This window comes from Chelon labrosus, assembly GCF_963514085.1.
Source record: "Chelon labrosus genome assembly, chromosome: 17".
NCBI classification, from domain to species: Eukaryota; Metazoa; Chordata; class Actinopteri; order Mugiliformes; family Mugilidae; genus Chelon; species Chelon labrosus.
Window position 1 is genome coordinate 15,571,852 of NC_140350.1, and position 26,309 is coordinate 15,598,160.

Genomic DNA, 26,309 nt, shown 5'->3' on the forward strand with positions numbered 1-26,309 from the left:
GCGTGGTGGAAACATTACCATGTGTGCAGCCATCAGCCAAAACGGTGTTGTTCACCATCATGCAAATCTGGGCCCATACAACACTGCACACATTCTTACATTCCTGGACACCCTGCATGAAATATTCACTCTCATTCAGAGACCAGAGCAGACCAGGTATGTCGTCATATGGGACAATGTTAGTTTCCATCACGCTGTTCTGGTCCGCAACTGGTTTAGCGATCACCCGCTCTTCATTGCGGTCTACCTCCCCCCTTACTCTCCATTCCTGAATCCAATTGAAGAGTTCTTCTCTTCTTGGCGCTGGAAGGTCTATGACCGTCGCCCCCATCAGCGCATAGCCCTTCTAGAGGCAATGGAGGAGGCATGCGTAGACATTGACCAGGTATCATGTCAGGCCTGGATACGACACTCGAGGAGATATTATCCCCGCTGCCTAGCAATGGAAGACATTGCATGTGATGTTGATGAAATTTTGTGGCCAGACCCCGTAAGAAGACAAGACTGATTTTTTTTTTCCTCAGTGATATTCTCCATTATATGTTTTTTTTTGTGCCTTGACTTGAAAAACACACTTTATGTTTACGTATTTTGATGTGTGTAAATAAATATCCATACACTTTGACCCCTGTGTGTTACTGTATAAGGTACTGAAAACCGATATGCCCTGCACACAGGATAAGCAAAAGCCAAATGAGTTTTTCATTGTTACTGCCAGTGTGCAGTGGCTGCTTTGTGTGCTTACTGATATTATGGCTTGTGTGCACCATCGGATACAAAAATACTATTTTTGAAAGAGTGTGAACAGTTTAGCAAAAAGTGTTTATGCAATTAGTGCAAAAACGTGCTTTTGCAAGTAATCTAATGTGTTTTGCTATTTGGGTGAAAGGTTTTGTGATTTGTGTGTAGAGTTTTGCAAAAAAAGCCAAAAGTTTAAAAAATTGCATCTAAGCTATCAGAAAAAACTGTATTGGCAATCACCATGTTCACTATATGGGTCTCTTGCTCTGGAGTGAACATTCTTCCTCTGCCCCCAACATCTGGACGTCTAGCAATTCTGTAAAGTAACAATTTCAGTATTTCTGCATGTATGGTACTGTTGTGTTTCTCATTAGAATATGGCAGTGCTACAAAGTACTTACCGATTCTAATTTCGAAATGTCCTAATGATGCTTGCCACAGTGTAGCGGCTCAAATTAGGCTGAACCCGTTGGCCAGCTTCCCTCAGGGTCATCCCATGGTTGATGACATGGTCCACTATTGTAGCTCTGATGTCATCAGTTATTCTATTTCTTACTCTTCTTACCCTTCCTCTTTCCCCTCCTCATCCTCTTCTTGCTCCTCCTTGTCCTCTTCCTCTAACTTCCTCTAACCCTCTCGCTTCTTCACCTCCATGTCCTCTCCCTAGGCCTCCTCGGCCTCCTCGGCCTCCTCTGATTCTCACTCTTCTCACTCTTCCTGCTCCTTCCATTGTACTCCACACAGACAGCTTACCTGTGGCTTATTTATAGTGCTTAGGCTGATTGCAAAGTGAACTAATTATCTAAAACAGTTTTCACATGTGAAAGTGTGCCAGACAGTTGGCAAAACAGTGTTAATGATAGCCATACATGTGTATAATTTTGCTAGGAGTGTGTTGGAAATTTGGTAATTGAGTGTAAGCAGTGAGTTGTGTTTAAAGTTCCGCAAAAAGAGTGTTGTGCAGTGAATTGTGCCTACAGTTTTGCAAAGTGTCTGCTACAAAATTGCAAACTGAGTGCAAAGCAGTGTTTGTGCTTTTAGTTTTGCAAACTCAGTGAGTGGTTTTGCTATACGTATTAATAGTTTTAGAAATTGTGCTACAAGAATCACGATTAGCGCTTAAGCATTCAGAAAAAACTGTAATTATTTATACTAGACGCGAAAAAAGGGGACCTTTATTTTGAAAGTGCCTCGCTCGTATAAACATCCGGTGCCGTGTGTCGGCATGTAAGGAAGTGTACCTGTGTGCAGAGAAGCGCGTCCATTGAGTGAGAAGAAAGCGTCATTTATGTTCAATGATGTCCTGGCTGATATGCCACAAGGTTCGTGATAATTTAATTTAATGTAAGTTTTAACACTGAATTCATGTCGTGGTGCTTTTTATAGTTTTTCAAGGTGTTATTAATGCGACTATTTTGCTAGCGTAAATGCTAATCAACATTAGCTGAGCTACCTCGTCGGTTCCGTGCTTAATTCAGGTGTTTATTCAGTTCATTCAAGTGGTTTTATTAATCTCAAAAAGGAAGACGTACTTGTGTGCCTTATGCTATATTTGATATGTGTTAAAACTGCTTATTTGATATAAAAATGACAGGTTAAAATTTTGAATTAAAAACAACTGCTATCAGAGATTGTCAGTGATTTAAAATGAGTTATAAAAGGTTGATTTTCGTGATTGCAATAACTAAACAATTCATGATTTTAGTTTGTATGGATTATTTAAGGCTATGATTTATTAAGCTCATTGGTCTACAAAGGGATAGTCATGTTTTTTGTTTGTTCTCATTTTGTAGCTCTTACTGTGAGTTCATAAATGGAAAAGGTTCAATAAAATAAAACACTATGAACATCAGTCAAGGCCTCTGACCATCATTCAGCCGGGGATGCTACCTGTCCCGTCCTATGTCTTACCATGTTTTTCTGCTAATCCGGCATATTTACGTGTTTTACTGTCTGACTGTGTCACCTACTGTGCACTGTCTCCATCAAATAAATAAATGAATAATAAGGTGGTATTGCAGCCTTTGAGTCTTTTTAACTTGTTGCAGAAAATAAGATTTATTAACATAATCTAGTGCAACTAAAGAATTGCTGTCTTTCTTTGTTTTTTCACGAACTTGAGATAGTTATTGGATTCTGAAACAGCAAGCAGTTGACAGCAAATGTTACAAACAGGAAGTCACAAGTTCATTGTGATCTGAAACCATGTGGCCAGCCGACTACACCCTGATGGTAATAATATCACTACATATTCAAGTCAATGCTCGTCAGACAATGTTCAGTATTTCTGCATGTATGGTGCTGTTGTGTTTGTCATTAGAATATGGCAGTGCTACAAAGTACTTACCGATTCTCATTTCGAAATGTCCTAATGATGCTTGCCACAGTGTAGCGGCTCAAATTAGGCTGAACCCGTTGGCCAGCTTCCCTCAGGGTCATCCCATGGTTGATGACATGGTCCACTATTGTAGCTCTGATGTCATCAGTTATTCTATTTCTTACTCTTCTTACCCTTCCTCTTTCCCCTCCTCCTGCTCTTCTTGCTCCTCCTTGTCCTCTTCCTCTAACTTCCTCTAACCCTCTCGCTTCTTCACCTCCATGTCCTCTCCCTCGGCCTCCTCGGCCTCCTCTGATTCTCACTCTTCTCACTCTTCCTGCTCCTTCCATTGTACTCCACACAGACAGCTTACCTGTGGCTTATTTATAGTGCTTAGGCTGATTGCAAAGTGAACTAATTATCTAAAACAGTTTTCACATGTGAAAGTGTGCCAGACAGTTGGCAAAACAGTGTTAATGATAGCCATACATGTGTATAATTTTGCTAGGAGTGTGTTGGAAATTTGGTAATTGAGTGTAAGCAGTGAGTTGTGTTTAAAGTTCCGCAAAAAGAGTGTTGTGCAGTGAATTGTGCCTACAGTTTTGCAAAGTGTCTGCTACAAAATTGCAAACAGAGTGCAAAGCAGTGTTTGTGCTTTTGGTTTTGCAAACTCAGTGAGTGGTTTTGCTATACGTATTAATAGTTTTAGAAATTGTGCTACAAGAATCACGATTAGCGCTTAAGCATTCAGAAAAAACTGTAATTATTTATACTAGACGCGAAAAAAGGGGACCCTTATTTTGAAAGTGCCTCGCTCGTATAAACATCCGGTGCCGTGTGTCGGCATGTAAGGAAGTGTACCTGTGTGCAGAGAAGCGCGTCCATTGAGTGAGAAGAAAGCGTCATTTATGTTCAATGATGTCCTGGCTGATATGCCACAAGGTTCGTGATAATTTAATTTAATGTAAGTTTTAACACTGAATTCATGTCGTGGTGCTTTTTATAGTTTTTCAAGGTGTTATTAATGCGACTATTTTGCTAGCGTAAATGCTAATCAACATTAGCTGAGCTACCTCGTCGGTTCCGTGCTTAATTCAGGTGTTTATTCAGTTCATTCAAGTGGTTTTATTAATCTCAAAAAGGAAGACGTACTTGTGTGCCTTATGCTATATTTGATATGTGTTAAAACTGCTTATTTGATATAAAAATGACAGGTTAAAATTTTGAATTAAAAACAACTGCTATCAGAGATTGTCAGTGATTTAAAATGAGTTATAAAAGGTTGATTTTCGTGATTGCAATAACTAAACAATTCATGATTTTAGTTTGTATGGATTATTTAAGGGTATGATTTATTAAGCTCATTGGTCTACAAAGGGATAGTGATGTTTTTTGTTTGTTCCCATTTTGTAGCTCTTACTATGAGTTCATAAATGGAAAAGGTTCAATAAAATAAAACACTATGAACATCAGTCAAGGCCTCTGACCATCATTCAGCCGGGGATGCTACCTGTCCGGTCCTATGTCTTACCATGTTTTTCTGCTAATCCGGCATATTTACGTGTTTTACTGTCTGACTGTGTCACCTACTGTGCACTGTCTCCATCAAATAAATAAATGAATAATAAGGTGGTATTGCAGCCTTTGAGTCTTTTTAACTTGTTGCAGAAAATAAGATTTATTAACATAATCTAGTGCAACTAAAGAATTGCTGTCTTTCTTTGTTTTTTCACGAACTTGAGATAGTTATTGGATTCTGAAACAGCAAGCAGTTGACAGCAAATGTTACAAACAGGAAGTCACAAGTTCATTGTGATCTGAAACCATGTGGCCAGCCGACTACACCCTGATGGTAATAATATCACTACATATTCAAGTCAATGCTCGTCAGACAATGTTCTAGATTCCCTTGTGTTGTCATTTTTTTTAGGGATTCTCATTACATTAAATTATAATGTATGTAGAGCATCTTGTTGTCATAGTGACACCTGGTAGCTAGGTAGTTTGGAGTGGTTTCTAAGGAATTAATATATATTCACATCAGAACAACAACAGGGACTCCCCTGATGTTAAAGGAGATTGAAATGTTTGAGATGTTACAAATCTTCATACATTCAAGCTATTTCAGATCTTCAAAGAAATTCAGATGTTCAGAATAGTTGAGATGATGCAGATGTCCCAGATGTTGCATAGCCTGCTTTTCCATTTCTTTCCTTACCTTGGGCGTCCTGTAGAGGAAGGTGAACATCTTGTCTCCATGATGTGATGGATCAGCAGCAACACAGGTGAGTCTAATAAAGTTAGAAATAAAATCACTTTCTGTCTCAATTTGAAACCATAAAAACACCTCTCTGACTCTGGCCTTCAAAGAAATAAGCAGCAGAGATTACGGGTCCTCAGCGAGAAGCAGCAGCATCTCAGTGGTTTTCATGAGAACAGAGTCCCATCCTGTTTGTGGGTTTCCTTCTTTCTGCAGCAGGTGCTTCAAGTTTTTATTAAGTTGAGGAGGCAACTTGCACGTTTTAATGGAGGGTCCTCACAGAGCTAGAAAGAGGAGTGAGTGTGTGGTGACGTGTTGAAATTTGTTGTTGAGTATTCACACTCACACTCAGTGCTCAGTGTTCATCATGAAGATCGTACTGCTGCTCGCTCTGCTCTCAGGTTAGTTTAAAGACGCCTCTCTATCTGTTACTGCTGAGATTAATAATATAATATAATATTGTGTTTGAATTGTCAGAATTATATAAAAACACTTCCCTTTTTCTGAATCAATGTTGCAGCTCAGATTTTATGTAGTTTAATTATCAGATCTTCAGCTGGTGATTTTAATAAATCCCATATGAAACAAATAGTTGCTCTCAGACAATAATGAGACAATAACTGAGTTGAATTTTAACTTCCTGTCCTTCTTTTACCTACAGTGTCTCGATGCAGCAGCAGAGTTGTTGGTCATCCTGGTCAGGACATCACTCTGAACTGTACATATGATGTAAAGAAACATGGAGCTCTGACAGTTTGTTGGGGTCGAGGAGATATACCAAACTACGGCTGCAACGATCAGTTGATCTACACAGATGGATATAAAGTGACAGAAAGACGTTCTAGCAGGTATCAGCTGCTGGGACGACTGGACCAAGGAGACGTTTCTCTGACGATAGTGAAGATCACTGAAAACGACGCTGGAAGATATGGATGTAGAGTGTTAATAGCTGGACCATTTAATGATCAGAAATCTCACATGGATCTGAGTGTGGAGAGAGGTGAGAATATGATTCTACAAATAATAAGATTTGAGTCTGTTAGTAAAAATCTGATCCAAAACTAAAACATGATTTAATATTAATTATAAAACAATCACAGTGTGGTCTGACACATGAAGAACATTTTTTTTTTTTTTTTTTAAATCACAGAAACACAAACTTTATTCAGAGTGGGTAAAGCGGATCTGTGCTTCTATACCATGGTTACAGGTGGTATATTGATATATGATGATGTAGCTATACAGCAGACTCTTATGGGGCCATTATTGTAGCAAAACTATCTACAAATGTGTATTTCAATCCGTGTGTGTGTAACTACATTTGCAAATGTGTAAAAAAAATCTGTGTGTGTGTAACTGGATTTGCAAATGTGTGAAAAAAATCCGTGTGTGTAACCAGATTTGCAAATGTGTAAAAAAAAATCCGTGTGTGTAACTGGATTTGCAAATGTGTAAAAAACATCTGTGTCTATAACTAGATTTGCAAAAGTGTAAAAAAAAATCTGCGAATGCGTACATCGATCTGTATGCGTAGATAAACCTGTAAATAGGCGCGTTCGACTTGTCTGCGCCTGTCTGAAGCTTGATTTAGGGTTCTGCGCCGATTTGTCTGCGAAGCTTCGGCGAACATGATCGCCGTCACTTGGCATTTATGCTTGTGCGTCGGTTTCTTTGCAGTGCGTGGTAATTTACAGCCACAACGCTAGGGGGCGCTGAGTCGCGAAATCTCCTGAATTCGTGCGTGGAGTGTTTCATTTCCGGTTCCGGCTTTTTTCTATGGTTGCGGCAGAGTGAACAGCACAGTGAACAATGGCGACTGAGCGAGAGAGGACACTTTTGGAGCTGGAGCTGATCGATATTGAAGAACAAATGCTTCTCGTGGAAATGCTTAAAACTAAACGAAAGAGAAGACGTGTGAGGAGGTGGTCTGTACGCCCTTTGAACGAGTCAAGGCAAAGGACAGGAGAATTTGCCACACTTGTTCGACCACTGAAGGACCTGGACGATGAGATGCACTTCAGGTATTTCAGGATGTCTACAAGTCGATTTGATGATCTTGTTCGTCGTCTGCAACCTCTCATCCACCATCAGACGACACACAGTATGCCTGTTGATGTAGCACAAAGACTTTCAGTGACGCTTCGAGTTTTAGCTTCAGGTTCAAGCCAACAGGCTGTAGCCGCAAGCTACAAGCTAGCTTCCAGCACTGTGTCGTCCATTGTGTCGGAGGTGTGCAAAGCGTTGTGGACAGTTCTGCAGCCAGAATTTCTGCCCTGCCCTTCAACAAACCAGTGGGAAAACATAGCAGGTGATTTCTGGAGACTCTGGAACTTCCCGAACTGTGTTGGGTGTGTAGATGGAAAACATGTAAACATCAAGGCACCGCCACGGGCAGGCAGCGACTACTTCAATTACAAGGGTGCTCACTCCATTGTTTTGATGGCACTGTGCGATGCCAGGTACCGCTTCACAATGGTGGACGTGGGAGCCTATGGACGTGAAAGCGATGGTGGCGTTTTTAAGGAAAGCAGATTTGGGTCGATGCTGCTTGACCACAAGCTGAATCTGCCCCCACCAGCTGGCCTTCCTGGGACCACGGTCACGATTCCACACGTCGTTGTTGGCGACGCTGCCTTCCCTCTACACTGCAACCTGATGCGCCCCTTCCCAGGTATTGTGCAGATACAGTTGTAGTATTTAATTAAAAATTAAATAGTCGTATTTAATTTGTACTAGATATTTAGTTAAACCGTGATTGAAGAGTAACAATTTTTAATATTGTTTTCTATGTAGGAGTGAATCTGACAAGAGACAAGCAGATCTACAATTACCGCCACTCCAGGGCCAGGCGGGTCATTGAGAACTCCTTTGGCATCCTAGCAGCACGCTGGCGGATTCTTGGAAGACCAATTGAGTTTCGGCCTGACAAAGTTGTGGATGTGGTGAAGGCTTGTGTGGTGCTGCACAACTACCTTGCCTACACAGATGAGGTGGCCAGCCCACAGTGCCGCTACATACCACCCAGTTTTGCAGACACGGAAAGTGCTGGGTCTTTCAGGCCTGGTGAGTGGCGAAGAGAAGTGACCGGGGACAACCTTTTGGACCCTATCCCTCCATCTCAGATGAGCAGAGCCCGATCCACCAGAGCTGCCATGGCTGTTAGAAATGACCTCAAGTCTTTCTTTCAGTCAGCACATGGTTCTGTGCCATGGCAGAATGACATTGTTTCTCGTGGCACACTTGAACAGTGATGCGATGTAAACTTGTAATGCACAAGTGACTTATTTTGCCAATAAACTTCTCATTCATTACATATCTTGTTTCTGATTACTGCATGTACATCTTTCATGTCATGCCATGCCATTTCTTTATGAAGCTCATAATTCAAACCAAGTTAATTGAGGGATTTATGGAGTCCTGAATGGATATATCAATTAATTGCAAAGATATTGAAGATTTAAAATCATGCAGGTCACTTGTGACGCATGTTGTGCATTAAAGGGGTAAGAGAAATGAAAATTCAACTGTTTCCAGACAAACTGAGTTTTTATTATTCAAAAAATAAGGTGCAGTAACTGGTTAACAATCTTAAGCGCAGCAACAATGTTAAATAAATATTAACTGTAATATACAATTTAAACTAGAATAGACAAGTAAAAAAATGGAACTATTTACAACAAGTACAACAGCAAACCAGCAAATCGGCAAAATGTTAATGTGCAATGGAAGGGAGTCAGTTTAGTGTTCACCGCTATTCCCTGTTTTCATACAGTTTTGTATAAATGTCATACATGAGATCAGCCCTCTTGCTCTCTGGCACCCTACGTAGCATGTCTGCCACCGTCTGCGCAAACCGAGAGCACTCATCACTGTCCTGCACCAGCCTCTGTTGAAGTTCCAGCCGACGTTCATCAAGACGTGCCAAGTGCTTGTTTATCGTGTCTCCCTGGTCCATGCACCTTCTTCTTTTCAGTCTGGCAGAAGGAGAAGGTGAGGTGGGAGACAGAAAGCTGTCCGACATGGATGAAGTCTGAGGCTGGGGGGAGGCAAATTCTTCTGGAGTGGGTGTCTCTGGCGAAGGTGACTCTGATGACTCTGACAGAGACTGCAATGTTGAATCGGTCTCTGAATTGAGGAATGTGGTATTTTCCTGTGGTTAAGAAAAGGCAGACATTGTTAAGAAACTACACTGGTATAGGTTATACAGAGATTCTTATCTAATCATGTACACTGTATTTCTAACTAAAACGCCAAAAAAAACAAGTATTGGTGTCATATATAGCAATAACGAACCTATTATTTTGTTTGCACAACCTGCAAGCACTGGGTGGCACGAGTGTTTACAGTCACTGCTAACGTTAGCTAGAACAAAGGCTGCAGATAAAGCTAACCAACCGTGTAGTAGCAGCCCTTCACCAAAGCTAGTACAGCTTCCATCCAGTCATTTTACATCGTATTTTATTTTATTTTAAACAAAGGAACATGCAAACTGCAAGCACTGTGCCACGAGTGTTTACAATCGGTTAGCTTGCTAGCGAGCTAGCTAGCTCACCTGCACAAGGCTCATGAAAAAGCACGAAGAGATATTTACCTCAGATCCAAAATTAGACTCTGTCTCACGATGTTTTACGTGCGGTTCCAGCCAGGACATGAAAATGTAGAAGGCTGGGACCTTCTTGCCACCTGGGTCCCCGCTCCTGGAAGCCATCTTCTTGCGGTGGCGGACGAACTTGTCCCGCAAGTTCTTCCACCTCTTCATGCAGTCCGCAGAGTCCGAACCGAGGTTCTGCGCAATCTCCCTCCAAGAATTACTTGACATCTGGCTGTCCTTGTAGTTCGAAGAAGATGAGTTGTACAGATGCTCATACTTCCTCACTTCTTCGATCAGTCTTTCTTCAGCTTGGTCCATCTTGAACTCGAAGTGCAGCTCCAAGAATTTTAAAAATGGCGCCCTTGTATACAGAACGAACCGGAAAAGCTGAGAACCGGAAATGACGTAAAGCGGACCAATCACAGCCCTTGAGGTCTGCGTCGCATGTCCCTGCTGTCGGCGTCGTTTCGACGCGTAGTCAGGATTTTTTGGAGGTGCGCGTCAAGTGACGCAGACTCTCTGCGAAGGGGGTTCGCGGCGACGCAGACTCTCTGCGTACCGACGCAGACGATTTTTCGCACGAGCATAAATCAAGCTTGAGTCTGACTTGCTTACGTCAGCGTGATCTTACGCCGACTGTAGGGGTGGAGCATAAAACGGCTGCAGACAAGTCGGACACGGTCAACTTCGTGTAAACAATGGCGGATCTCGCGGTGTTTGCATTCGCTGTTGCCGACGAAATAAAGCTTTGGAGTTACCGGAATTTATACCCGTGTTACAACAAGCATGCTGCATGCAAAGGATTGTGAATAGCAGCAAATCTACTGAATAAGGATTAAGTAGCATAGTGCTTTGGTCTCCAATCTTGGCGAAAATGAACTGCTGATTAGGCTACTTATTTGAATATTTACTTTTACACCCAAAGTCGTTTAGCACCTGTAACTCAACCATGAAACGAATTCACAGAAAGATATTGAGATAGAGATTAAATGCCATTTGTTTTCATTTTTGGACAGACAGGTGTGAAGAAGAACCCCAAAAATCTACTAACCGTTAACAAGATTTGAACTACGGACGGCCGATCGCCAGACTGACGCGTTACCCACTAAACCAATTTAGGATGATAGTGAAGAAGCAGTACTACGATATAAGTAAAGGATAATGGACGACACTTCTACAAATTGAATGCACGCGTTCTAGATGGTAAAACGGCCCAACGCGAAGCCTTAGAATGTAACCTGCGTTGTGTTGAGTTCTGCACACGCCCGGACTTGAACCAGCAGCACCTCGGATCGGGAGGCGAGCGTGCTGACAGTTGAGCCAATAGTCCAGGTTATTTTTATATTTTATTTTATAGTCTAATGGAGTGAAGTCCATTATCTCTCTTATTCTACTGTTACCAACATGTTAAAAATGCCTTTTTACTGTTTAATCGAAGAAATGAACACTGCATTGAACTGCAGTCAGATGTACAACGTTTTCAGTAGGCCAGCCTACCATTGTTGCAGAAATCACATATAAGAAGGTATCCCTTCGATTTCTGTTCATTTTCGCATATTCCAACATAACGAAGCGAGAAACGTCAAAATCGTCATGAGGAGATTCCTCCCAAACTGCCCAATCACGTCTTTGAACTGACGTCATGAGGGCGGGTTTCCGGTCGTGCAGTTCGTGGAGAGCAACTGCAAGATCTGTCTGCAGGCGAAGACTCCCGCGATATTTTAAGGTCATGTGACATGGTGACGTAGTGGTAAGTCCCTCCCCGTCTGACTCAAGTCGGACGGGACAGAATGGGTGATGACGGGCACGAGATGGCGACCGCGGTAGACGCATGTTTCAGTGGCTGAGCGGATTTTCAGATCTTTATCCCTTGCCTTTACCCTGCAACTCTTAACATGGCGCTCTAGACACTTATGAACAGTGTGTAGACAATCTCCCAACTTTTTATATACTCGTCCTTCAGTTAACGCGAAGTTAATTCCCCGTTTTGCCGACCGGACCACACAAGCTCTGCTAAGCTAACTAAAAAAAAGAAAAGACGCTACATTGCTCCTGTGTGTGCTGCCTTCTCCGTCAACATGACGCAAAACGAGCAAGGAAAGAAACGCAAAGAAAAAGAACCTCCAATCTACAATGAAGGTATGATTTTCGGAGTACCAGTAAATAATAACAAGACACCAGAAAGCTCCTCAGCTATTCCTGCTTCTACTGATGCTACTTCAGCCTCCACCGACCACGACTATGCCTTCTCTGAAGCTCACGCTTGCAACCAAGATGCTAACCTTATTCCTCCGCCTGTATCTGCCCCTGATACACCTGTTAAGCCAAAAGGTAAAAAACAAAAGGCTGAGATGTCTCTAGCAGACTTGCAGGACAATATTGTCACCGCAATCAATGTGCGTGCAGATAACTTGGAAGGCATGATCACCAGGAACGCAGTGAGCATTGAGGCCCTGAAGAAGTCAGTTGATTTCGCCTTTGCAGAAGTAGAATCATTAAAGACTGATATGGAAAAAGTCAAAACTGCCTGTGAAAGCCATGAACAACAAATAGCAGACCTGCTACTTAAGGTCAACGAGGCTGAAAGATATGGTCGGAGGTGGAACCTCAGACTCCATGGTATCCCTGAAGGCAACCCAGAAGACATCAAGATCAAGGTTATCAACATCTGCTGTGCTGTCATACCTGGCTCTCAGCAGAAAATTGCAGATGACATCGACATCGTCCACCGCCTAGGGAGACACCAAGGGATCCCAAACATCCGCTTCACAAATAGATCCACAAGAGACCTTCTGTGGAGAGCGGCAAAAAAAAGTGAATATCTCAAAAGCAATAAGCTGAGATTTGCTGAAGATCTAACTGCTGGTGACAAAGCACTGCGAAACAAGCTGTGGCCCATGATTGAAGCTGCAAAGAGAGAAGGAAAGAAGGCGCACTTTGCAGGTACCCGTGTCATCATTGATGGAAGGGAGGTACGTCCAGAGCATCTGGATCGAGCCCAGATGACCGCTTCACCTAGTGGGGCGGCTCCCCACGCTTAAAAAGGATCTACTAGGAGACGCTGAAGATCGATCTCTAAATTCCAGACGAAATGACATTGACTATGGCTCATTATTACCATGATGGGGGATATGGAAAGAAACTAGGTATGTAAAATGTACTTTTTGTAATTGAAAGACTTTTTCTCTCTCCTCCTTAATACTTTCTTTTTTTTTCTATTTTGAAAATTGAAAACTGAAGCCATTTTCTACTGAAAATATCTATGGCTCATTATTACCATGATGGGGGACATGGAAAGAAACTAAGAATGTAAAATGTACTTTTTGTAATTAAAACACTTTTCTTTCTCCTCCTTAATACTTACTTTTTTTTTTCTATTTTGAAAACTGAAAACTGAAGCCATTTTCTACTGAAAATATCTACCTGCGGAGATTGTTTAACACTGAATTATATAGTATTGTTGTTCTATTTTACTATGGGATAGAGACTGTTCCTTATATTTTCCCAGAACCTTACCTTTTATAGTACTTGTTATTAGTACTTTTTGTTACATTGTCTTTCTCTGTTTTTTCTCTAAATGCCAGGGGGCTAAGGCAGAATATCAAACGAAAAGCTTTATTTCTATTTGCAAAACAACAAAAGACTGATTTTTCTTTTTTTTAAGAGACGCACTCAGTTAAAAATGATGCACGATTATGGAAAGCACAGTGGGGTAACGATATTTGGTTATCTCATGGTTCAGAAAGAGTAGCAGGTGCTGCTATTCTGAAGAACTCCTTTAACGGGGACATATTACATTCTGAAGGTGATCCTAAAGGTCATTTCTTTATTTTGATTATTAATTTCAATGATATTGTAATTCTGCTAGTTAACCTGTATGGATACAATTCGAAGGGTGAAAACGATGTTTTGCTTGATGTGTTAGAATCGCGCTTCCTACATTGGCTTTCTAAATATCCAAATGCAATGATAGTGATGGGGGGGGACTTTAATATTGCTCTGGATGGTCTTCAAGACAGGTGGCCTCCGCGATCCAATTATTATATGGCCTCCAGTTTAATACAATTTATGCATAAGTTCAACTTAATCGATATATGGAGAGAAAAAAACCCTGGTGTGAGTTCATATACTTGGAACAATAAAACATATTCTAGCTTATCCCGCATAGACTTTTGGTTGATTTCTAACTGTTTTGATAGTGATATTATCAAAGTCGATATCCTCCCTACTCCTTTAACAGACCACAAAGCAATCTCAATACAAATCTCTCTTAATCCTAATATTTACCATAGAAGTTCTTACTGGAAACTGAATAGTTCTATTTTGAAACATGACACTGTCTCTAAAACTGTCCAATCATTAATTGAACGCTTCTGGCAGAAGTCTTTAGTAGAAAACAATTTTTGTAGTAATTGGGAAATTTTAAAATTTGAATTATCAAAATTCCTGAGAGCTTATGGAAGTTCGGTTACAAAAGCCAAAAAAGCTGAAGAAGAAGCTCTAATCTCAGAAATAACATCAATAACACAAAAAATTCAGGTAAATATAACTGAAAATGATTCTCAGCGTTTAATTAGTCTACAAAACAAATTAGATGACATTTATAGACTGAAAGCCGAAGGGGCCTTTGTGAGAAGTAGAAGAAGGTGGCTCGAGGAAGGGGAGCAGAATACTGCTTACTTTTTTAGACTTGAAAAATATTTTGCTAAAAACAACACAATACAAAAATTAAATATTGATGGAGACATTACAGATGACCCCCGTAAAATAGCCAAATTCTGTTCAGATTTTTACACCAAACTATATGAATCCAAATACTGCGAAGAGTCTACCCGTAAATTTTTAGGGTCTCTTACAGAAACTAAATCAATTGATATTGACTTAAAAGAATCTTGTGACAAACCAGTTACACTACAGGAAGTTCTATTGGCCATCGAACATCTCAAACTTAATAAATCTCCAGGCACAGATGGTCTTACCTCTGAATTTTATAAAACATTCTCCAAACAGCTTGCACCTTTCCTCTTAGGTCTTTTCCTAGAATGTATTAGAAATGGATCCCTTCCTCCCACCTTAACCCAAGGCCTTATATCTTTAATACCAAAACCAAAGAAAGACAAACTCTTTATTGACAATTGGCGCCCAATTTGTCTACTTAACAATGATTACAAATTATTTGCATTGATTTTTGCTAAAAGAATTAAATCTGTTTTAGACTATATAATTGATGAAACTCAATCCGGCTTCATGAGAAATAGACACATCTCTAACAATGTTAGATTAGTGCTCGATTTAATTGATTATTCGGACTTATGCCTTGATGAAAGTTTCATTCTTTTTCTAGATTTCTACAAAGCTTTCGATACAATAGAACATAAATTTATTTTTCATGCCCTAGAAAAATTTGGCTTCGGTTCATATTTCAGCAGTGCCATCCAAACAATGTACACAAACGGAAACTGCTCAATCAAATTGCATTCTGGTACTTCTCCCCGTTTTTTCCTCAAACGTGGAGTCAGGCAGGGATGCCCTATTTCTCCTTACCTTTTCCTCTTATGTACGCAGCTACTCACTGACTCTATAAAGCTTAGTCCATTAAAAGGTATCTCAATAGCTGGCAACGACGTTATCATCAGCCAACTGGCTGATGATACAACCTTATTCTTAAAAAATAGCTCTCAGATACCTTTAGCCATTGATTTGATTAATACTTTCTCTATTGCTTCCGGACTTTGCTTGAATTTAAAGAAATGCGAATTGCTTGCTCTCAAACTCTGTAATATCCCTTCTATATGTAGTATACCTGTAAAAGACTCTGTTACTTACTTAGGTATTGTTATTACTAAGGATAAGGAGACCAGATGTGATTTAAATTTTAACTTAATTATTGATAAAACCCAGAAAAAACTCAATCAGTGGCTGCAGAGAGATTTGTCATTGAGAGGCAGGATCTTGCTAACCAAAGCTGAGGGACTATCCCGTTTAACATACGCTGCTCTATCTCTTGATGTTAACAAAAAGACTTCAAAAAACATTGACAAGATGCTATTTAACTTTGTGTGGCGAAACAAATGCCATTACATTAAAAAAACAGTAATAATGAACTCTTATGATAAGGGTGGTCTTAACTTCCTAGATTTTCACACTCTGAACAATACCTTTAAAATTAATTGGCTAAAACAATTCCTCAAGAACCCCTCTTCAACATGGAACTTTATTCCAAACTTTATTTTCTCTAAAATAGGAGGCTTAAATTTCCTTTTATTCTGTAACTATAATATTGAAAAAATCCCCTTAAAGCTATCCAACTTCCACAAACAGATGCTTCTTTTCTGGTCATTAATATATAAACATAATTTTTCGCCACATAGGTACTACATATGGAATAATAGAGACATTATATATAGAAACAAATCTTTATTTTACTCCCATTGGTTTATACACAACATACTTTTAGTTCATCAGCTGTTTAATTCAAATGGATCATTATTTACATATCAAGAATTTATCCTAAAATATAGAATCCCTATTCCTATTAGTGAATTTAATATAGTCATAAATGCGATCCCTTCTGGGGTAATTATGTTATTTAAAAGTACATTTGTACAGAACCCAACACTTTTGCCCTTTGATCCAACCAAATCAGATATAGGCCAGGTTTGTTTCTTCTCAACACGTAAAAGTAATCGTAATATACGCTCTTTATTTCAGAAAGAAGTCGTATCGATTCCATATGTAGTAACTTATTGGAATAACTTTATTAATAACCTTAACTGGAAAAAAATATGGAACCTACCTGCTAGATTCATGATTAATAATAAAGTAAAAGAAGTATCCTTTAAAATAATTCATAGAATTTATCCATCTAAAGTTTTTTTACAGCGTTTTATAAAAGATATAGATTTAAACTGCTCTTTCTGTGCAGGACACCCTGAAGATGTTTTTCATTTATTTTGGTCTTGCCCTTTCACAACCAAGTTATGGGAAGATATTTGTAACCTGATTTGTCACTTGATTGAACCTCTTTTGTCCCTGTGCTTTGAACATGTATTGTTTGGCTTCACTGAAATTCCTTCTGCTAAAGAAAAACAATATTACATCATCAATCTTATTTTACAGTTAGCTAAATGGCACATCCACAAATGCAGATACTCAAATCACAAACCACTTTTTCTTATTTTTAAAAATGAAGCCAAACAATACATTAAATCTATTGAAAAATCCATTAATATGAAAGCCGTAAAAACGCTGAATTTATGTTCGCTTTATAATGTTTTTGTATGAAAGCTTGTCTCTCTACTGTATTATTTGCATTGAAACCCCCTGGCGATATTTTATTTTGTTGATGTACCAATTTGTATGACTATTTTGACCTAATAAAGTTTATAAAAAAAAAAAAAAAAAAAGACTCAAGTCGGACAGAATTTCTAACCAGCATGCATTGCGTCCATCCCAGCATGCATTGCGTCCATCCCAGCATGCATTGCGTCCATCCCAGGATGCATCACGTCAAGTCAGACTCAGACAGATCTGCATCAGAGAACGTCTAATATGGGGAGAAGTTCCACTCTCACTGAACTTCCGGGTTCTGAACTGTTGCAGTTCCACTCTGATTCCACATGAGGGCGCTCTCAGGACGAGTGCAGAATGAATGGCGGTCTATGGAGCAGTACCCCTCAAAATCCACTTTTCTCAGGATATAATTTTTTGTGCAGTAATTTGAATATTGAATTTGAAAGGAGATGCAAAGAAATTACACACTGCTGGGTGTTAGATTTTTTAGAGTCACTTATTTTGCTTTAAAAAGTATTTTAAAATGTCAATGACGTCATACACATCGTACGACCAGATACTGCTTTACGGCAATCCTTCAGTCACTGCTTTGGTGCTTTCGCGCTCTGCACTTTCTTTTCTCTCGAGGCATGGACAACACAGCTGACACGGGTAAATAATCGTGCTAGAAGAGTTTCTGTTTCGTTGTTTTAAAAGACCGGGCCGAAAAAAAAAAAACTTGGGCGAAAAAGTCCGTCTTAACATTCTGGTCCCGCTTCGGATGCCACGATGCCGTCAAGCGGGATCTGGTCGTAATCAGTCCTTCACTGACCAATCAGCGTTCATTAGCACAATGCTAGCGTGTTATGGGCAACAACAACTCAACCTGTAAGAAAACGAAAGGACATAAGTTCTCGTTCATTCAACTTTTGACCTATAACCCATGTTGAACTTGCAAAACCTACAATCAAATCTGAGATTTCTCAACGACAATCGGGTGAAAGAGACACATTTAGCCGTTTGGCTCCATAGAGTCCCATTCATGTTGCACTCATGGCGATCGCCCCCAGTGGAAATCTGGTGGAACTGCAACCAAAATTCGTTACAATGGGACTTAATAGAGAGTGGGAAGGCTCTCCGTAGACGGGCTCTGTCTGCATCAAGTCGAACGCGCCTAATGTGTGGTCTGTAAATATCTGGCCTCTCCATTGGATGTGTTCTTACACGTGACTTTTGCTACACTTCTGCCGCGGCAGATCCGCAAATGCGTGCAGCGATTTGCAAATGCGTGTGGAGATTTGTCTGTGTGCCTCCGTAGCTATACAGCTACATACCACCAGTGGGCGCTAGGCTAGCACCCAATGATATTAGCTACCGGCTACCTGGGCTGGCCTTACTTACGTGTGAACTTATTGAATGTGTGTGTCTCATTTGAGAGCCTTGTTATGTAGCACTGGTACCACAGACTGTATGGCTGGGACGAACAGTGGTCCCGATCCCGATGCAATGGAGGCTGGATGTCGTGCTACATAACAAGGCTCTCAAATGAGACACACACATTCAATAAGTTCACACGCCACACTTCTCACGCTGATAAGTGATAAAATTCGCCGCACATTATTAACATAGACTGTTTAAAATGAGTAATTACTAATGGATGAGGCGAAAGCAGACTCCTCTGCTTGAATCAGCGACCTATCAGCAAATCGATGGGACAAAATAGTATTTCTAGTCGCCAGGTGAAATAGTAAGTGCGTGCACACGTCAAAGAAGAGCTGGAAGTGGAAGCCCAGGAGGATGAACTTATTTTAATGCGTGAGAGCCCTGTTATGTAGTTACAGCACGCCATCCAGCCTCCATTGTATCGGGATCGGGACCACTGTTCGTCCCAGCAGTCTGTGGTACCAGCCAGCCCAGGTAGCCGGTAGCTAATATCATTGGGTGCTAGCCTAGCGCCCACTGGTGGTATGTAGCTGTATAGCTACGGAGGCACACAGACAAATCTCCACACGCATTTGCAAATCGCTGCACGCATTTGCGGATCTGCCGCGGCAGAAGTGTAGCAAAAGTCACGTGTAAGAACACATCCAATGGAGAGGCCAGATATTTACAGACCACACATTTACAGGTTTATCTACGCATACAGATCGATGTACGCATTCGCAGATTTTTTTTTACACTTTTGCAAATCTAGTTATAGACACAGATGTTTTTTACACATTTGCAAATCTGGTTACACACACGGATTTTTTTTTTACACATTTGCAAATCTGGTTACACACACGGATTTTTTTCACACATTTGCAAATCCAGTTACACACACACAGATTTTTTTTACACATTTGCAAATGTAGTTACACACACACGGATTGAAATACACATTTGTAGATAGTTTTGCTACAATAATGGCCCCATAGACTCTCCTCTGCAAATTCAGTTATTATTCTTCATTATTATCATTAGCATTAACCCTCAGTCGTTCATTAACTTCCTGTTTCCTAACGTGGGGTAACAATAGGCGTGTTCGAGGCTCTGGTTCGACTTCATGCAGATCTGTGCAGATCAGACGACGTGATGCATGCTGGGTTGAACAAGTTCATTTTAACCAATCATATTCGAGGTCTATGAGCATGAACAACCCAGCATGCATCACGTCAAGTCAGATCTGCACATATCTGCATGAAGTCGAACACGCCTATCGTAAGTATTTAGTGAAAGAAACGTCAACGTTTACATCCACATCAGCTGATTGTGCTACGTTGGCTTAGCTCATCAGAAGTGTGTGTCTCAGCTGTTCTGTTGTTGATTCTTGTCTGATTCTGGTTGAAGTTTCCTAATCTCAGATGGACTTTTAATGAAAGGATCTCCTTATTGACAACAGATCAAACTGATCAATAAAACATAAACAAAATAAAAAAAATAAACAAAAATAAACAAAACACAACGAACTTGAAGCGACACTTGCAAACGAGTTATCCTGAAATCCATACTAAGGTAAGCTAGTTAGCTCGTTAGCTCCAAAATGTATATCATGGCTGTCTACGGTATCTACTACTATGTGCTGTTCAGTGTTTTAAGTTTGTTAAGAGTTGCTACCCTCGCTAGTTTTGGTTTATCAAGTGCAAATACAACTGAGGCCCAAATCGAATTTGGTCAGGTGCAATAACTAGCAACTCTGGTTACGTTAACGAGCTGTAGCTCAGCATGTTAGCATGTTAGCATGTTAGCCATAGCAGTTTGTTCAAATAGAATGAGTGAAATCTATGCCAATAAGGATTGCACATTTAAACATTAATACCATTCCATAACAGATGTTTTTTATTTTATCTTCAGAAATACTTGTTAAACTAAAAAACATGAATTACCGTTAACACTTCATATTTTAGCCGACTAAAATTATTTAGTCAACTAAAATCCTATGATTTTTAGTTGACTAAAACTAAAATGATACTTTCGTCAGAAGACTATGATTAAAACTAAATCAAAATTTGCTGTCAAAATTAACACTGATGGTTTTCATGAGAACACAGTCCGATCCTGTTTGTGGGTTTCCTTCTTTCTGCAGCTGGTGCTTCTAGTTTTTATTACAGTTTTTCTCAGTTGCTAAAACACTAAAATCCATTGGCTGAAGAAGGTTCTCAGTTGCTTGAACTCATTAAGCTAACTGTTCAGTCTGTTGTCAATACCTTAAACCATTTCACATGGTTTAGCAAAACTCTAAACACATTCTCATTCTTAAAACACATTCTGCACTCTAATGCACATGTCATCCATACTGGTAAACACAAGTGGCAACAATTACATATAAAGAGAGCAGAAATGTCATTGATTGAACACAGTCAGTCAAAACTGATTTCACTTGTTTCAAATGATGTGACAACCAATATAAGCCAGTTCAGAGAGCAAACAGGTTGTTGAAGGTGGGAATGAGAAAGTGTGAGAATGGACAGAAGAATTTATGTGAGAGGACGAGGACGAGTGCGTATGCGAGGTGGGGGACGAGGAGAAAGAGGAGGAGGGCAAGAAAGAGAAAGAGGAGGACGAAGAGGAAGAGGAAGAGGAAGACAAAGAGTGGAAATATCCGATGAAATTCGCGCAACAATCATAGACCATGTTGTTGGCTGTATATGGTACAATAAACAAATTGTATGGCCCTGAACATTGTGCTTTCCATTTGTTTTCAGTACTGACTGCTCAATAGCTTTCGACTGGTTACAGGTTCATATCATCAAAGAACAAGAATTACAGTATCACAGAGATAAAGTTTTTGAGATGCAGGGTACAGCACTGTAAAAATAAGGGTACAAGAAGGAGGAAGAACAAAACACAGTAATTTCTGATCAATTTTGAGCTTTTTGTATAATGACAGAAACATATGAAATTTGTTTTGAGATTAAAAATGTACTTCTCCCTGAGAACTATATGTTTTGAACAATGTGTTTTCTATTTTTTGGTGTATTGTTTACTGACTGCTTGATAGTGTATGTCATTTTGAGCAATTTGTTTATTATTTGAGAGCAGTGTTTGATTTTGAGCACAGGTAAAACTGTTTTGAGGCCAAAGTTTCATTTTGGGCACACGTAAAACTGTTTTGAGGCGAAAGTTTCATTTTGGGCACACGTAAAACTGTTTTGAGGCGAAAGTTTGATTTTGCAAGAGGAGTCAGAGGTTTTGTAAATCGTGCTTGAAGCTGAGGTTTTGTGTTTAAGGTTTTGAGAAAATGGAGCAAGGTTTCAGAAATTGTGTTTTAGCAATTGAGAAAAACTGTAAGTTGAGGAGGCAACTTGCACGTTTTAATGGAGGGTCCTCACAGAGCTAGAAAGAGGAGTGAGTGTTTGTGTGGTGACGTGTTGTGTTTAAATTTGTTGCTGAGTATTCACACTCACACTCAGCGCTCAGAGTTCATCATGAAGATCGTACTGCTACTCGCTCTGCTCTCAGGTTAGTTTAAAGACACCTCTATCTGTTACTGAGATTAATAATATAATATAATATAATATAATATTTGAATTGTCAGAATTATATAAAAACACTTCCCTTTTTCTGAATCAAAGTTGCAGCTCAGACTTTATGTAGTTTAATTATCAGATCTTCAGCTGGTGATTTTAATAAATCCCATATGAAACACTTAGTTGCTCTTAGACAATAATGAGACAATAACTGAGTTGAGTTTTAACTTCCTGTCCTTCTTTTGCTTACAGTGTCTCGATGCAGCAGCAGTGGAGTTGTTGGTCATCTTGATCAGGACGTCACTCTGAACTGTAAATATGATGTAAAGAAATATGGAGCTCTGACAGTTTGTTGGGGTCGAGGAGATTTACCAAGCAGAGGCTGCAGTGACCAGCTGATCTACACAGATGGATATAAAGTGACACAAAGACGTTCTAGCAGGTATCAGCTGCTGGGACGACTGGACCAAGGAGACGTTTCTCTGACGATAGTGAAGATCACCGAAGGCGACGCTGGAAGATATGGATGTAAAGTTGAGATACCTGGACTATTTAATGATGAAAAATATCACATTGATCTGAGTGTGAAGAGAGGTGAGAATATTATTTTACAAATAATAAGATTTGAGTCTGTTAGTAAAAACCTGATCCAAAACTAAAACATGATTTAATATTAATTATAAAACAATCACTGTGGTTTGAAACACAAACATTATGTCAGAGTGGGTGAAGCTGACCTGTGCTTCTATACCATGGTTACAGGTGGTATATTGATATGATGTAGCTATAGAGCAGACAGACTCTCCTCAGCAAATCCAGTTATTATTCTTCATTATTAGCATTAGCATTAGCCCTCAGTCGTTCATCAACTTCCTGTTTACTAACGTGGGGAAACAATGTAAGTATTTAGTGAATGGGCCGTCAACGTTTACATCCACATCAGCTGATTGTGTTACATTGGCTTAGCTCATCAGAAGTGTGTGTCTTAGCTGTTCTGTTGTTGATTCTTGTCTGATTCTGGTTGAAGTTTCCTAACGTCACATGAACATTGAATGAAAGAAGCTTCTTATTGACGACAGATCAAACTGATCGATAAAACATAAAGTGGTTTTATGTGAAGCAGACTGAGGTCTTCCTGATGTTAATGGTGTTCATTGTCGGGCACGTTGCTTTTAAAAGGTAATTAGTTACTTCTCCCAATAAGTAACTAAATTAGTAACTGAATTACTCCACTATAAAAGTAACTAGTTACCAGGGAAAGTAACTATTGCATTCCTTTTTTAAAAAAATGTATATGTTTAAATACGTTTAAGAATTAGAATTTTTCTGAGCGTAATGTACACTTCACGTGTACGTTCTTGCCTTTTACCTCAATAAGGTTAAAGTAGTGCCTATACTTTCACCTTGAATGCGGCAACATTACCTCTGAATGCTCCAAACTCTCCATTCCTGCAGACTATCTTTGATCGCTTGTGTGATACTGCTATGCCTGGAACACTGCCCTGCTGCTGATTGGCTTACCATGAAATCTTACCCTCCCTTAGCCGATCATCATCACTTATGCAGTTAAAAGAAACACCTTTGCAGCTGTTGTGGCTGAATGACAGCGCAAGTAATGCACCACATTTAACTGTCGGTAACGGTAACGGCGTTGTAACGGAGGAAATAGTAATTAGTTCGATTACTCGATACTGAAAAAAATAACACCGTTAGTAAAGTCGTTTATTTTAAAGGTGCAGTAGGCAACTTTTATAAAACTAACTTTCTGTCATATTTGCTGAAACTGACCCTATGTTCAAGTATAATTGCATAAAGCAGGTCATTTAAAAAAAAAAAAAATCGGCTCCTCTGGCCCCTCCTAGAGCCTGTAGCGCGATTTGCAAGACATCCACCGCTCCACATTCAGATGCACCAATCACGTCCAGGTGTGTATCTAACAGAGTGTCAATCACTGCTCATGACACGCATTTCATAGCGCCCTCCTCTATGGCGTCAATTTAGTGCCAAAATCCGCGCGCATAAAAACCATAATCAGCGCGCATAAAGACCACTCTCTACGCGCTCGCTGTGCCTGTATATGCGCTCGCCGTCACACTCTGCGCGCTTGCTGACACTCTCTGCGCGCTCGCGGTCTCTGTACACGCGCTCGTATGGCGTCAATCTAGTGCCAAAATCCGCGCGCATAAAAAACATAATCAGCGCGCATAAAGACCACTCTCTACGCGCTCGCTGTGCCTGTATATGCGCTCGCCGTCACACTCTGTTTACTCGCTCTCTCTCTGTTCTCTGCTCGTGCACAGTATTCCAGGGCCAATATGCACGCGCTCTATTGTTCACAGCTCTCCCTTGTGGGGGGAGGGGCTTTGGAGACCGTTTTGGGCTTTAGCGGAAAGTGGGGAGGGACTGAGAAGTTGTCGATGTTCAAATTTTTTGGCTAAGTCCTGGATCTTCGCAATCCTGCCTACTGCACCTTTAACTCCGTTATTCTCATCACTGATGCTCTTTGTCAATTATCTGTTTCAGCTACACTAACGACCACACCAACAACCTCTCACACTGAGACGTCGACCTGGCAGACAACAGCTAATGAGACGACAGGTAATCAGATCAATGAGGAAGTAGTTCAAGATGAAGTACCTGCTAATAAAACGAGGTGTTTCAGCTTTGATTCGATTAGAGTTCAGTTCAGAATCAGCATTTAGAATCAAAGATCTCAGATCAGTTTGAATGATCTTTATCAACACATGAAAATCAAACGACCTGATTGGAATGAAACATCAAATATAGCGGCGTGTCCTTTAGAGGATTAGGTGTGTTCCCATCCCTGTTGATCATGACACTTTAGATTGTTGAGACAGAGCTGATGAAAACACAAAGATTTATTGTCAAATGTTTGGATTGAGTCAGTCCAAACATTTCGTCAGATTTGACCATAGTTCAGTCTTCAATACAGCAGACAGGAAGTTCTGCTTCCTTGAATCAAGAGTCCAGTTATATCTGTCGATTATGACGTCATGCTGCTGACACAGCTGTCCTAAAAACATTTGCTTTCATTTCCATCTCCTGCAGATCACATGACCTCCATGGACGACAACATCCCAACTTCCTCCTTCAGCGACATCAAGGATACAGAGGTGATAAACATGAAGCCTCCCTGTGTGTGAGATGACAAATGTGACTTGAAAATCACTTCTTGCAGATTTAACAAGTGCAAAACACAAAAAATAAAATGAACATACAAAACAAAAAAACAAAAAACGGTTTCAAAGAAGCTCATTTGGTTAGGATTAGGGTTGATGCTAGGGTTGACACTTGGTGTAGGAGTAATGCTAGGGCTAGGGATGAGGCTAGGTTTAGCGTTGTGCTAAGGTTTAGTGTTTGGAAATTCATCATGTCAATTCAAGTTTCATACAAAGATAGAGACCCTATTTTTTGTCTCTGCTACAGGAAGCCAGTGGTCTGATAGTGGTTCTGGTGTGCGTTCCGTTTTGGTCTGTGTTTCTGGTCACTGCACTCGTCGTCATCGGTGAGTTCCGCGAATTTAAAGTTTTTTCCAAAGATGAAGAAGTTTGTGCTGTGAAGAAAAATTCTCACTGATCATCCTGTTTGTGTCTCAGCAGCCAGCTGTGGACGAATCGACAAACTGTGAGTGACTCATATTTAATGTTCCACTTCCTAACACTGGCGTCTTAAATTCAGGCCGTCACTGACTGAGCTGTTGCTGTGTGACGGAGTGTGTTAAGACTGAAACTTGAGAACGAGTATAAGATCGGAAAACCACACGGCAGATTTCAGTAATTCAGAGTCGAACACAACCCACAACCTTTATTCTTTCCACTCGAACAAGAAAAGATGAGAAAAGATCAGATGTTCATCAGCTGCAGATGAAAACCAATTCACAATGCCTGAAAGCTCAGACTGGAGCCCGACTGATCAATAATCTAATCAGGTGGTTGTTTAAAGCTGCAACTGATTATTAGAAGACTAGGGTTTGAAGAATATCTATACATCTTAGACTAAACATCTTCTCCAACTGTTTCCAGATTGATATCATCTCTAAAACAATTGAGAACAGTTACATTTTATTGGTTAATATTGCAAAATATTAACCAATAAAAAATTAGGAGCAGCAGGTTTTCAGTTTCCATTGCTTTGTCTTTGAGCAGAAACAGAAACTTT

The 26,309-nt window shown here is 40.1% G+C and overlaps 3 protein-coding genes across 3 annotated transcripts; 2 read left to right on the forward strand and 1 right to left on the reverse strand.

Annotated features, from left to right (window-relative positions):
- Positions 1 to 7,127: 7,127 nt before the first annotated feature.
- LOC311502877 (putative nuclease HARBI1) lies at positions 7,128 to 8,569 on the forward strand (the record flags this gene model as incomplete). Its single annotated transcript, XM_084565307.1, has 2 exons — positions 7,128 to 7,989; positions 8,112 to 8,569. The coding sequence occupies 2 exons, from the start codon at positions 7,128 to 7,130 to the stop codon at positions 8,567 to 8,569; spliced, it is 1,320 nt and encodes a 439-aa protein (XP_084421433.1).
- A 500-nt stretch (positions 8,570 to 9,069) lies between these two features.
- Positions 9,070 to 10,227, reverse strand: LOC311502878 (uncharacterized protein; the record flags this gene model as incomplete). The annotated part of the gene is made up of 2 exons (XM_084565308.1): positions 9,070 to 9,468; positions 9,910 to 10,227. 2 exons carry the CDS (start codon positions 10,225 to 10,227, stop codon positions 9,070 to 9,072), a joined length of 717 nt encoding a protein of 238 aa, XP_084421434.1.
- Positions 10,228 to 11,727: 1,500 nt separating this feature from the next.
- Positions 11,728 to 13,533, forward strand: LOC311502994 (uncharacterized protein). Its single transcript, XM_084565476.1, has 2 exons — positions 11,728 to 13,055; positions 13,309 to 13,533. Exon 1 carries the CDS (start codon positions 11,988 to 11,990, stop codon positions 12,948 to 12,950), a length of 963 nt encoding a protein of 320 aa, XP_084421602.1. The 5' UTR covers positions 11,728 to 11,987; the 3' UTR covers positions 12,951 to 13,055; positions 13,309 to 13,533.
- The last annotated feature ends 12,776 nt before the right edge of the window (positions 13,534 to 26,309 follow it).

Coding starts and splice junctions, on each gene's coding strand:
- LOC311502994 (XM_084565476.1), top strand. CDS start 11,988: ATGACGCAAAACGAGCAAGGAAAGAAACGCAAAGAAAAAGAACCTCCA.